Genomic DNA, 14203 nt, shown 5'->3' on the forward strand with positions numbered 1-14203 from the left:
CACAGAGAGAGACAGAAAGAGACTGAGAGACTGAGAGAGAGAGAGCGACAGAGAGAGACAGAAAGAGAGACAGAGAGACTGAGAAAGCGAGGTAGAGAGAGAGAGAAAGAGAGGGAGGGGACACACACAGAGAGTGCGACAGAGAGTGAGACAGAGAAAGAGACAGGGAGACTGAGAGAGAGAGAGAGAGAGAGACAGAGACAGAGAGAAACAGAAAGAGAGACAGAGAGAGACAGAGAGACTGAGAAAGAGAGGTAGAGAGAGAGAGAGAGTTCTCCACTAGCTTAAATAGCCACAAAGACATTTTAAGCAGAAAAACACAACACTACCTCACAACCCAACTTAGCACAGAGTCTCATACTCACAAACAGAACTTTCCAATCTTGAAACGACCGAGTGAACGAAATGTTTCCTGCAAAAGCCCACTCCCCATTCGCTTCTCTTTTGTTTCCTGTGGAAGGGGCCAATCACCTCCAAGGTGTGGCTTTACTCCTAAGTCGACCCTGCTTTCTTAGTTGTTCTTGTCGTCTGACAGCTCTGCGCATGCGCCCACTGGGAACAGACTCCAGCTGTTCCTCTGCCTCGCTTCTGTCTAGCTCCCTCTCTGCCTCCGACGCAGAGCCCTCGTCTGAGCTTTCTCAACCCCCCAGGACTGGCCCATGTTCCTTCCTAACCTCCTCACTGTCTGACTCTGTTGCCAGCTTCTCTGACTGCCAGAAGGCCACAACACACGGGGCCACAGGGATCCTGCGGTTGTAAGTGTGAAAAATGGTCATTCCACATTTTCAGTACCTTTATGACTTTGGACAGTCACTAAATGAACTGTTGCAAGTCCAGAACTCCCTGTATCCAGTTCAAAGGTCATCCAGTTACCAAGATTGAGGCAGAACTAATTTCCCATATTTCTAACGTATTCAGTATTGTAACCAACAGAATTCTCCCCCAGTTGTGATGCACAGGACAGTAAGAAGCTCATCAGACAAGGCAGGAACTGAAGTGCGAGAAAGGACAAACCGTCACCTCCTATAGTTTTCAGTTTTTATTATAGACTTTGTTTTAATCCACATGAATGTTAAAGAAACTACAACAGAGTTAAATACCTTCGTTTGGTTTTTTGTTTTTTTTTTTAGTCTGAGTGGTTATAATTTTTTTTTTTTTTAAATTACACATCGTAAAATATTTCCGGAAGGATTATCATCTTCATTTGTACAGCAAGCAAAGTACCAGGGGAGAACTTGGAAAAAGAAGGAAGTTGTGAGCGATCTTGTGTGATGCGGTCTCCCTTCAGAAAGAGCCGGATATGGCTAATGCAATTTCCATCAATACGTCCAGGGATGACTCTCCCCACCACGTCTGTTTAGACCTCATTCTGTAGACGTTCTGCCAAAGGAGAAGAGATAACATCCCAAATATGTTTCACAGCCTTGGGATCGGAAGCACTGTGAGATCCTATGCCCATGGGTCAGTCTGGATGCCCACAGCCTTGGTTTCCACAGTTCCTATCCCATTCTGGAGTCCTTCTAAAAATCACCGAACCAACCTTTGGTACCATCAAAAAAAATATCCAAGATGTGTTTCCAGTTTTTTTTTAATTAAAAAAATCCCTTTTGGTTCTTAAATGAATAAATGGCTGCTACTTTCTAATGTCTATGGTGGTGCATAAAGCTTTGAGGCCACTTGTCATTAGAAGAGCCGTTTTTATTTCTTCCTTATTGTTTTTTCTGAAATGCCCAGAGTCCTTCCATTTTCAAGCGTTGGATACATCCAAACTCAAGAGTGATGAGTAGTATCTTACATGAGGGTCTTGTGGTCCGGCTAGAAAGACAGAGAAAAGGAAATGTCAGAAAAAGGTTTGAGGCCGTTGAATGGATCTCACTATACAGCTAAAGTCCAGCTGGGGTAGCCAACCTTAGTTGGTCTTCAAAACTGAATGCAGGATAACAGAGTTGGAAGAGACCTTGCAGGCCTTTTGGTTTTATCCCATGCTCAAGAAGGAGACTCTATGCCAGGGGTGTCCAAACTTGGGAACTTTAAGACTTGTGGACTTCAACTCTCAGAATTCCCCAGCCAGCATGGCTGGCTGGGGAATTCTGGGAGTTGAAGTCCACAAGTCTTAAAGTTCCCAAGTTTGGACACCCCTGCTCTATGCCATTCTGGACAAATACCTGTCCAACACCTGAACACCTGCAGTGTTGGATGGTCCACAACTTCTGGAGCAAGATGTTCCATTAGTTACCGTATTTTTCAGAGTATAAGATGCACCTTTTTCCTTCAAAAAAGAGGCTGAAAATCTGGGGGCGTCTTATACACTGACTACAGCATTTTTTTTGCCTCCTGAAACCCCGCCCCCTTCACCAAAATGGCCGTGCATAGCCTTTAGGAGGCTTATAGAGTGATCCTAGGGGCTGGGGAGGACAGAAATGAGCAAAAAAACGGACAATTCTTTGCTCAATTTTGCCCCCACCCACCCAGGAGCACACTATAAGCCTCCTAAAGGCTATGCATGTCCTTTTGGTTGACAAAAAATGGGCCCATTTTTGTGAAAAACAGGCCATTTTTTACTCATCCCCCCCCCACAGTTTAGTTTAGTTTTAGTTTATTAAATTTATAAACCGCCCCCTCTCCCCGAAGGGACTCTCCTAAACACTATTCATGCCCCTTTTTGAAAAAAAAAACGAGCTCGTTTTTGTGAAAAATGGGCTGTTTTTGGGAGGTCTGCAGAATGCAAAAAAATTTTTTTTTTAATTTGCCTCTTCAAAATCTTGGTGCGTCTTATACTCCAGTGCATCTTATACTCCGAAAAATATGGTAATGTTCTCGCTGTCAGGAAATGTATCTTTACTTCTAGCTTGATTCTCTCCTTGATTAGTTTCCATCCATGGCTTCTTGTTCTGCCTTTAGGTGCTATGAAGAGCAGGATGGGCCCTCTTCTTTGTGGCAGCCCCTCATATACTGGAAGACTGCTATCATGTCACCCCTAGTCAATAGAACGTGGTACTGCTGACTGACTGCAGTTCGACAGTTCGATTCTCACACAGCTCAAGGTTGATTCAGCCTTCCATCCTTCCAAGGTCAGTAAAATGAGGACCCAGATTGATGGCGGTAATAAGCTGACTCTGTAAACCACTTAGAGAAGGCTGTAAAGCACTGTAAAGCGGTATATAAAGCTAGATGCTATTACTATTCTCATTGTTAGACTACGAACACTTCCTCCAATGTTCTTCATCTGTTTTAGCCTCCAGTCCCCTAATCATCTTTGTTGCTATTCTCTGCACTCTTTCTAGAGTCTCAAACATCTTTTTTATATCACGGTGATAAAAACTGGATGCAGTATTCTAAGTGGGATTATACACCAAGTGGGGTTATATCAAGATAGTACTTAGACATGAGGCCACTAGAAAATCCCAAGGCCATACATTAGGGGGGAGGGGGGCTTAAGTAAAACTTGAGAAGGTGGCAATGGCAACCTAATTCCATATTATAGCAATGAAAGATTCATGGATATGTCCAAGGTACGTCATCAAGAGTCAGGTCTGACCTGACCTTGTTTGGTCCAGCTAGTGAAGGGCTTTTTAAAAACAAAAATAAAAAAAACCCTCCAGAGACAGAACAGTGAGTGAATGGCTTTCTTTGCTATTTGTTCTCAGCATTTCTGAGTCAGCGAAACAAAAAGTGACTTCGGGTCAAATTCAAATGTTCCCGGAGAGATTGAAGGTTGAAAATCTCAACATTGTGACAGTGCCTTTAATTTCAGCTTCTCGGGCAGAAGAGCGATGGACTTCATCGTCATTGTTCAGCACTGCCGCTCAAAACAGTGAATTTATTCACCTAATTCCTCACTGTCCTAAACTGCAGGCAATAAGAGGGGAATTCAGTCATGTCAACATTTGAAGCCACTTTTTTTCTTGACTCTGCTTAAAACAAATGTTGCAGTATGCCAATGAAGACATACTTTAGCATTCAAGGCAAAAGTAATTAAAAAGGTTAAATCAAAGTTTGTTAATCTGAGACGTTTCATTACTCATCCAAGTTACCTTCATCAGTCAAAATAAAAAAAAAATTAGGCAGAGAGTCAGAGAGTCATTGGAATGTACTAACTCTTGCCACAATAACATCAGGGGGTTCTCCCTGAAATATATTTCAGTTTTACAACCACAATTGAGCCCAAAAGATGCCGCAAGTATGAACATTGGTCATAAGTCACTTTTTTTTCAGTGGTGTTGTAACTTCAAAGTCACTAAATGAACTAAGTCGAGGACTACCTGTACTTATGCTTCTTAACATTTTAAGTCTAGGTTTTATTATGGTGCAGCAGGATTGCAAAATTCTCAGAGAGGGACATATAGCAAAAATTTAATAGCCACACTGGCAAAAAATATTTGGGGCCCATCCCCTATTCGTGTGAACTTACCTTTTAGCTTTTGCTGAGATGTGTGCCAAGTTTTTCTTTCCTAATCAAGCTTGCTGCATAGGGAATCTGAAAGAAAACAGAGAAATGCCTCACTCAACAGCAACGGGTTAGTGAAGAAAGAAGAGATATCAAAGAAGGCACATTAAAACCCAAAAATCTAAAAGTCCTGTAGGAAGGCAATCGTATCCATTATGCAGACCATAAGACAGATGTAGATAAGAATAATGTGCACATATTTCATTTGAAATGAGTAAATATATAATTGAACAAAAGGGATGCTCCTGTAGAAAATGATCCTCTGTTAAAGTAAAAACTGCAGGGGACAAAATGCCGTTGAATGCCTGGGTTACTATATTGTACTACAGGGTGGGCAGCTTTACGCCCTGTGGGCTTCAACTCCGAGAATTCCTGAACCAGTTATGTGGAGTACCATGGTGTCTCAGGAATTCTGGGAGTTAAAGTCCACAGGACGTAAAGGAGCCATAGATGCTCACCCCTGTAGTATAATATAATACTTCCATCTAGTTTTAATTTTTAGATGATTTTGGAGAGTATCAAGAACCTTTTCACACCAACATGTTTTGTCTCCCCACGCCTCACAAATCAGGTTAAAGATGACTTATGCTTCTCTTCTCTTCTGCCAACCTCAAAGTTCAGATAACACACTATACCAGTTTCTCCACCTTAGTGAGTTTGAGGAGTGTGGACTTAAACTTCCAGAATTCCCCAGTCAGCTGGCTGGGGAATTCTGGCCGTTGAAGTTCATATCTGAGAGTTGAAGTCCACATCATAAAAACTACAAATACTATCTCACTCCACACTTCTTCTTCCTCTTGTGCAGTGATGGATTCCTACCCGTTCAGATCAGTTCAGCTGAACCAATAGTAGCTTGATGGCCTGGGTTGCTGGAACCGGCAGTGACCCAGGCCTGCCACGCCCCCGAACCAGTTCTCCGTTTTTTGCTTCTGCACATGTGCAGAGCAATTTCTATTGCTCTGCGCATGCGCACACACCCATGAGCAAACTGGCAGTAGTGACTGCCGGAATCCACCTCTGTCTTGTGCCGTATCCTCAGTGGTGGGCTTTACAATTTTTTTAGAACCTCTTCTGTAGGTGTGGCCTGCTTGTGGGAGTGGCTTGCCGGCCATGTGACTGGGTGGGAGTGGTTTGTCAGCCATGTGACTGGGTGGGCATGGCCAACTTGTAAAATGTGGTAAAACTCAGTTAGCAACGCTCTTGCTTAGCAACAAAATGTTAGCTCAGGAACTCTGGCATTTGAAGCACGCAAATCTTAAAGCTGTCAGGTTACAAGATCCTTGCATCCTAACCCTTTAGAAAAAAAACCCAGGGGTGTTCAAACTTGACAGCTTTAAGGCTTGTGGACTTCAACTCCCAGAATTCCTCCTCCAGTCATGTTGGCTCAGGAACTCTGGCATTGAAGTGTGCAAGTCTTAAAGCTGTCAAGTTAGAAGACCCTTGCACCCCTAACCCTTTAGACAATGTCTGAGATGTTCTAACTTTTGCTTTTTAATGGTTTTGATCACACGCACCACAGCAATGAAATCTAGGCTGCAAGACTCTGCATAGCCACTAGATGGCAGCAGCGCATCTGAGTTCCCAATTTTTGTTGCCCTCTACTGTAATGTTTGGATTTCGGCATCCCAATGGTGACACTTTCCACCAGATCCGAGAGGAAATAAATTGCAATCAGTCTTCCAGCTTTTTACAACCAATTGACTTTGTCCCCACAATCTGCCCAACTAGTTTAATGAAGGGGTTAATGTGCTGGGAGAACCCTGATAGGACCAGCTGGCTCAATCAATTAAGTCTCAGGATGATGTTGCACTCAGCCCCAAACAGGATCAGTCATGCACGGGGGTTAAGTTGACTTAACCGGTGGGAATGTCACGGAGATGGCCAGGTTCTGTTCCCAGCTCCCTTCCTTGAAAAAGCAAATATATGCGCAATGACTACAAAGGGTCATTGCACAAAGCATCGCTTCAACATGGCAACCCTTTGTTGTGAGGATAAAAACATGACAAGCCCCGTCTGTGCTAGCTTGAACTCCTAGAGATACTGCAACCTACGCAGACAGCAGGAATAAAACATAATGCTCTCAGTGGAGATGGTGAACGGATAACATAAAGCAGTGGGCAAGAAGACCTTCTATTGATCTGCTTTCTCACAACCTGTGCTCACTTCATTCTTTGCAGGCCCAGCTCATAGGTGCTGGATCTCTGTTGGCAAGGGAAGAGCAGTCAAGGAGAATGGCCCTGGGACCAGTGGTGGGATTCAAATAATTTAACTACCCGTTCTCCAGAGGTGGTGCGAACTGGCTGAATCCTACCACTCCTGTGACCCATTCCCATTGATCTGCAAAAGGTCAATGTTTAGGGATATCAATGAGAGCCAGTTTGGTCTAGTGATTAGTGCAGCAAGCTAGAAACTAGAAGAGTGGGAGTTCTAGTCCCATCTTGGCAGGAAAACAGGCTGGGTGACTTTGGGCCAATCACCAGGAGACCGTGAGTTCTAGTCCCACCTTAGGCATGAAAATTGACAAGATGACTTTGGGCCAATCACCAGGAGACAGTGAGTTCTAGTCCCACCTTAGGCATGAAAGTTTGCAAGGTGACTTTGGGCCAATCACCAGGAGACTGTGAGTTGTAGTCCTGCCTTAGGCATGAAAGTTGGCAAGGTGACTTTGGGTCAATCACCAGGAGACTGTGAGTTCTAGTCAAACCTTAGGCATGAAAGTTGGCAAGGTGACTTTGGGTCAATCACCAGGAGACTGTGAGTTCTAGTCAAACCTTAGGCATGAAAGTTGGCAAGGTGATTTTGGGTCAATCACCAGGAGACCGTGAGTTCTAGTCCCACCTTAGGCATGAAAATTGACAAGATGACTTTGGGCCAATCACCAGGAGACTGTGAGTTCTAGTCCCACCTTAGGCATGAAAATTGACAAGATGTCTTTGGGCCAATCACCAGGAGACTGTGAGTTCTAGTCCCGCCTTAGGCATAAACATCAACTGGGTGACTTTGGGCCAGTCACTCTCTCTCTCAGCCCAACCCACCTAACAGGGGTGTTGTTCCTGTGGGGCAAATCGAAGGAGGAAAGAGTAGTATGCATATTTGCTGCCTTGAGTTATTTATAAAATAATAAAGGCGGGATAAAAATCAAACCAAGGAGGTCAATCCACCAGACAACAACAACAAGATTCTTTGCAAACCCTCCAAGGGAGAAAAACTGAAAAGGACCCCTCCTGACTGAGGTGTATTGTAATTGCAGGTACTAATGGCTTTCCCGGTTGAGCTGCTGGAGAGTGCAGTAATAAAAGCAAGCAGCAGAGGGCACTGGGAGACTGGGTTGCCTTAAAAAAGCATATTCTAGCTGGAAATCTTTCCATCACCTTGGCAAGAAAAGCACAGGGACATGTGGGTGTGCAATCCAGCTCCTCTTAAAGGCAATTTTGTCTCGTTAGTTTTTGTGGGCACTCACAGAATTTCACAGAAGCTGAAGAAAGTCGGTGGGGCAGGAGGCATTGCATTACGTACAACATAATTGTCTGTGGTAAAGGGTATAGACCAGGGGTGTCCAAACTTGGGAACTTTAAGACTTGTGGACTTCAACTCCCAGAATTCCCCAGAATTCTGGGAGTTGAAGTCCACAAGTCTTAAAGTTCCCAAGTTTGGACACCCCTGGTATAGACAAACTAAATCCTGCATTTGTACAGTTGTGATAAGAGTGCTTCAGAATACATCTAAGTAGCACATACATTTGCCTAGCTCCCTTGGGTGGGGCAGGAGGCATCTCCCATAATTGGCCAAACGGATCTACTGCTTATATGTCTGATGTCTAAGGGAAAGCCCAGCTGCTTTTGGGATCTTTGACAGTAAGCTGGCCAAACCATCAGTCGAAACTCTTGCCGTAACATTTATTCATCTTGGATTTTTTTTTTATCCTACCGTAATTAATTGTATAGGTAACTCAAGGTGGAGAACATACCTAATACTCTTTCCTTCTCCTATTTTGTCCACAACAACAACCCTGTGAGGTGGGCTGGTCTGAGGGAGAAGGACTGGGCCAAAGTCGCCCAGCCAGCTTTCATGACTAAGGTTGGACTAGAACTCACAGTCTCCTGGGGATTGGCCCAAAGTCACTCAGGTGCTTTTCATGCCTAAAGTGGGACTAGAACTCACAGTCTCCTGGTGATTGGCACAAAGTCACTCAGGTGCTTTTCATGCCTAAAGTGGGACTAGAACTCACAGTCTCCTGGTGATTGGCCCAAAGTCACTCAGGTGCTTTTCATGCCTAAAGTGGGACTAGAACTCACAGTCTCCTGGTGATTGGCCCAAAGTCACTCAGGTGCTTTTCATGACTAAGGTGGGACTAGAACTCACAGTCTCCGGGGTTTTTAGCCTGCTGCTTTAATCACTAGACCAAACTAGCTCTACCTTGATTCACGAAAGGAAGAGCGATGGAATAGTTTTACCAGTTCCCAGGATTTGGGGCCCGTTTCTGCAAAAAAAAAAAAAAAAAAAATCTCCATAGGAATGAATGGACTCGCTTTGTGATTGCCGTGTTCGCTTTACAACTGCCTCATTTGCTTAATGACCACCACAAAAAAGAAAGGTCATAAAATTGGATCGGTTAAGTGAGTCACCATGACATACGGTGGAAACTGTGGACCGCATTAAGGTCAGATATAGTGGTTACAGCACCAGGGTAGAAATTGGGAGACAGTGAGTCCTAGTCCCACTTTATGCCTGAAGCCAGCTGGATGACCTTAACTCAGCAATGCTAACCTTTTTGTCGTTGGGTGCCAAAAGCGCAAGCGCACCCAGCGCATGTGCCCGCCCACCCCAATGGTATTCTCCCGTGTGTACCCCACCCCATGCATGTGTGCCCCCCACGCATGTGTTCACCCCTGTGTATGCACGCACCCCTGCATATTTGCATCCCCCCAGCGTCCCATTTTGGGCCCGGAAGGCCTCCTGCACCAACCTGGAAGCCAAAATGGAGCACAGGGGCGCTGCGCGAGCCCCACAATGCAATGCCTGCACCCCTGTGCATGTCCCCTGCTCCTGTTCATGCATGCATGCATCTCTTGCATGCACCCCGCCGTCTGTGCATGCATGGCAGAGACCCAAATACCACCTAGCCAGTGAGAGGTGTGCGCGCATGCGTGGTGGGGCTGGGCTGGGGCGACGGCTGGCGTGCTCGCAGAGAGGGCTCTGCATGCCACAGGTTAGCCATCACGGCCTTAGGCCAATCTGTTAGATATTAGCATAAACCGCTGTAAGTCTCCACTCAGGTCCGCCACTAGGGCGGGAACAAGGGGTTGTTCTGATTGGACGGGAGGTCTGCCAGATCCCTATAAAAGGGGAGCTACTCGACCCCATAGCAAGCTGGATCACTACTACTACTAAATAAAGAGCTGTTGTTGTCACTATCGTCTGGAGTCTGTTCTCTCGTTGCCCGAATCTAACACAATCCTTCTTTTTCAACCCTAAAAAGCAGGCAATGGCAAACCACTTCTGATAAGGTGGCCAAGGAAAATTGCAGGCAGTTGCCGACAGTCAAGGCGGTCTCCAAGGCGGAAAATAATTAAAGAAGCTCTAATGCTAGGCATGAAAATACGATCCGAAATTCCTTTGTTCCAACCAGGGCAAATACTCATAGACATCTGTGCTAAGCTATCAGACGAGTGCATTTTTAATCCAAAGCCCCTCAGCAGAGGAGAATCTTACAATTTGTAATTGTTGAACCATTTCTTCTCTGTAGGCCAGCTCCCGCTTCATCTGATCTTGAAAATTATCTGTGCAAAAAGAAAAAGAGAAAAGGACAAAAAAAGAGAGAAAAAGTACATGAATAATTTTCTTGGTAGACACTGCCAATTCAATTCCCCCCCCCCCCCCCACTAAAAGCCGCCGTTTGTTACTCTCTGGGAATTTTGTACTGAAAAAAAAAATTGGTTACTGAAAAAAGAGCAGATCTAGTGTTAGATCATAGGAGCTCTGTTACCTTAAATGAAATGAAATATTTAAGCAATTATCCTCAGTCTGTATATAGATGGTCCTCAGTTAATGACAGGTAATTGGGAATGGAATTTCTATCACTAAGCAATATGGCCGTAAAGCATGATGTCACATGACTGCATTCCTTAGCAGTGGCAATCTAAGCTCTCTCCATGGCCGTCATTAAGCGAAAATCATAGTGCCTTAAACAAAGGCCCTCCTTGCAACTTTCTGCCAGCTTTTAACAAGCGAAGTCACTGGGGAAGCCGGCAGGAAGTTGGAAGTCCCAGCTACTAAATTTAAAAATCAACTGAAAGAAAGGTTTAAACCAAAATTTGAAAATGTAAATATTACACACACACACACACACACACACACTGCTGAAGTAATTCTTAAAGTAGGCAAAATATATTGAAAATGTATTTGGCAGTACATGTATTAAAAGAAAGTTAAAGAACTTGTACCAGTTTAAAGAAAAACTCTCTGTGTTAAAAAGAATGTTTATAAAAGAATATATATATATTATTCTATAAGGACAGTTTGGAGGCAGGGATCTAGACATAATACTGAAGTTTAAAGCTGAAGAAGCATTAAGAAGTCAAAGAAAAAGATGTATTAGAATGTTTTCATTTGGAGACTTGGAGCTTTATATAAAGAAATATATTTTACATCAAACTAGAATAATCAAGCCAACATCAGGAGCATCATGAGGTAAATCTCAGAGCCCACAGAGGATGTAGAAGAAAAAGGCGGGAAAAAAGGGAACCTCCCCCTCCACACCCATAGCAACCAATCACAGCGTAGATTACCTCACGCAGGAGCCAGCCCTCTCCAGTCAATCAACTATAACTGTGTCAGTGGTGGGATACGACTGGTACGCCCTGGTACGGGCGTACCGGTGCCTGCTGGGAGCACCAGGTACCGTTCCGGTACGGTGCTCTGGAGGGCCCACCTGGCCGCCCATCCTCCTTACTGGTATTTGAGCCGATCGGGGATTCCGCACACACGCATGGAGCATACAGCACCTGCCCGACGCTCTGCCGAGCAGCTGGAGCGTCGGGGCGGTAGGTATGCATGTGGTGGATGCCCAGCCATGTTGCACCGTACCAGTTGCACCGGGATCTGGAACCCACCACTGAACTGTGTGTTCTGGATCATTGTACAACCCCACAGCTCCAACTGTGGAGTTGTACAATGTTCAAATTTAGATTTAAAAATCTTAACAATTTACAATGGTTACAGCAACCCAGGGTTTTGGGATTGTCATTTGCAACCTTCCTAGGGAGCTTCTGACAAGCCAAGTCAATAGGGAGAAGCCAGATTCGTTTAACGACCATCTGATTCACTTAACAACTGCAGTGATTCACTTAATAACCCTGGAGGGGGAAAAAGTTGTAAAATCAGGCCTACCTCAGGTAATAACCTCCATGCTTAGCAAAGGAAGTTCTTTTTATATATATATAAATGTATTGTTCTATCATAGAGAATAAAATACAGAACAGTAAAACAAACAAACAAAATAAAGCAAAAAAACCCCATACATTCATCCCTAACAATGACAACAAATAGTGTACAAAAAAGGAGGAAAAAGTGGTAAATTTAACATCTAACATGTAGGATCCACCCTGGCTGAGTGCTGGAAGAAGAGAAAAAGCAATTAATTCTCTTCCCCTTGTGTGTGTGTATGTGTGTGTATGTGTGTGTGTGTGTGTATAAATCAGTGGTGTGTTGCAAATTGTACTGGTTGGAACGGAGCCGGCGATGTCCTCATGGATGCACGCAGCACATGTGTCCTAGCACTTCTGCGACGCTCTGTGATGCTACAGTTGCTCCGGGGAGCATTGTGCAGGCGCTGTACGCACAATGCACCTGCGTGGAAGCGCAGAAGCCTTTAAACACCAGTAAGGAGTGCGGGGGGGCAGGTGGGCTGGGACGGGCTGGAACGGGCTGGGTCCGGTACGCCTATACAGAGGCGTACCACCTGCAACCCACCGCTGCTGTTTGTATGTATGTATGTATTTGTGTATTTGTGTTACAACCCCTGGTATGCCCAAATATGGGAGGGAGCTCACTACTCCCCCTTTCAGTCCTTCGGCTCATTACAGAAGACCATCCAGGCAGAAAACCATATTTTTATTTTTAATGTTGCCTTTGCTATGTTTGTGTTGTATTTGTGCTGATAAATAAATAAAGAGAGACTAGTATAGATCTATTTCAAGCTATTTAGCTCTCATCAGCTAGCCATACCCCTACTGGGATTTGAATATATCCCAGTAAGGGTATGGCTTATACAGTATGTGTGTGTGTGTGTGTGTGTGTGTTTGTGTGTGTGTGTGTGTGTGCGCGCGCGCGCGCTCACACATATAAAAGAAAAAAGGAGAAAAAGCAATCAACAAGTTGAGCAAAGAAAGTTCTGATTGAATTGTGGTTGTAACTCAAGGAATATCTGGTCTTAAGAAGTGTGTGTGATAATACAAGAAGAGGCAGGACCAAGGATGAATGAGTTCAGCATGAATATGGACTGAATATAAAAATGAGTTCCCAGGATGAAATCAACAGGCTGATGTATTTTGGCTCATATAGGGAGAAGGAGGATTGAATTACAGCACCATTACACGGAGGAAGAGTGAAAGAGTTGAGAGGAAGACGGAGAAAAATCACGCCAAGATGAGGTTGAGGAGATCCTCAGAAACGGAAAGATGAGAAGGTTGAAGGACAAAAAGCAATGCATGAAGTGGTAGATCAGGGCGTCCAACTTTGGCCTCTTAAAGCCTTGTGGACTTCAACTCCCAGAATTCCCCAGCCAGCCATGCTGACAGGAATTCTGGGAATTGAAGTTCACATGTCTTAAAGTTGCCAAGGCTGGACACCACTGTGGTAGATGAATCTAGAGCAGTGTTTCTCAAACTTGGCGACTTTAAGTCCTGTGGACTTCAACTCCCAGAATTCCCCAGCCAGCTATGCTGGCTGGGGGATTCTGGGAGTTGAAGTCCACAGGACTTAAAGTTGCCAAGTTTGAGAAACACTGATCTAGAGCTAGGATGGTTTGCAAGAATAGAAAGCTATGGAGAAATACAATGAATGCTCTTGTTTGGCGGGTGAAAACAGTTTTATTTTCTTTTTCGTATCTTATCTTTCTTTGACTTTCTCTTCTTTTCTGCACTCTGCATCACATTCTATTCCCTGGAAGGAGACCGTATGACGGGACGTATGCATACACAACCATCTCTATAAAGTTCTGATATATTGTGGTCAAAGTGGTTAATATGCATTACTCGTCCTAACCTTTACAACAACCTTGTGTATCTTGCCTTTTTTTAAAAAAATGTCTCTTTGGGTTGACCTGTGTGGTGCACTGTCTCTTTAAGGCTCTTGACTCAGCAAATGGGAGCCTATAAATTAGTTCCTTGGCTTTTTTTCAGATGATCCATTGTCCTCTGCTTTCTTTGCGTCCTTGGGTCTCTGATAATAAATGTTTCCTCCCTCGACAACAACGGAAAAGCTTCGGGAGGTGTTTTGTATCTGCTTAGCTCTTCCAGATTAACCAGTGGGATATCTTGGTTGGATTTCTCTTACCTTGGCAGAGATTGAGTGCCTTGACTTTTATGACAGTGTAGTGGGGAATAGAGTTTCTGTTGTGCTTCACTTAAGCTAGAGAGAAGATGCTTCTAATCAACAACAAAACAAGAATATGGAAAAGAAACTCTTCCAAAAAGATGTTGAGACTCTGGAAAGAGTGCAGTTAAGAGCAACCAACGGTAGGAGTAGGCAGCTAGG

General features: G+C 44.3%; 1 protein-coding gene across 1 annotated transcript in view; it reads right to left on the minus strand.

Annotated features, from left to right (window-relative positions):
* Positions 1–969: 969 nt before the first annotated feature.
* Positions 970–14203, minus strand: part of SKOR2 (SKI family transcriptional corepressor 2) — a gene marked incomplete at its 5' end in the record, with an annotated part of 43495 nt that continues 30261 nt past the window's right edge. Inside the window, 3 exons of the mRNA XM_081942533.1 lie at positions 970–1815; positions 4412–4477; positions 10160–10227. Coding sequence (XP_081798659.1) covers positions 4415–4477; positions 10160–10227 — 131 coding nt within the window. The 3' untranslated portion in view covers positions 970–1815; positions 4412–4414. The remainder of the gene's footprint in view (positions 1816–4411; positions 4478–10159; positions 10228–14203) is intronic.

This window comes from Natrix helvetica (assembly GCF_964273705.1).
Source record: "Natrix helvetica genome assembly, chromosome: 2".
Lineage (NCBI taxonomy): Eukaryota > Metazoa > Chordata > Lepidosauria > Squamata > Natricidae > Natrix > Natrix helvetica.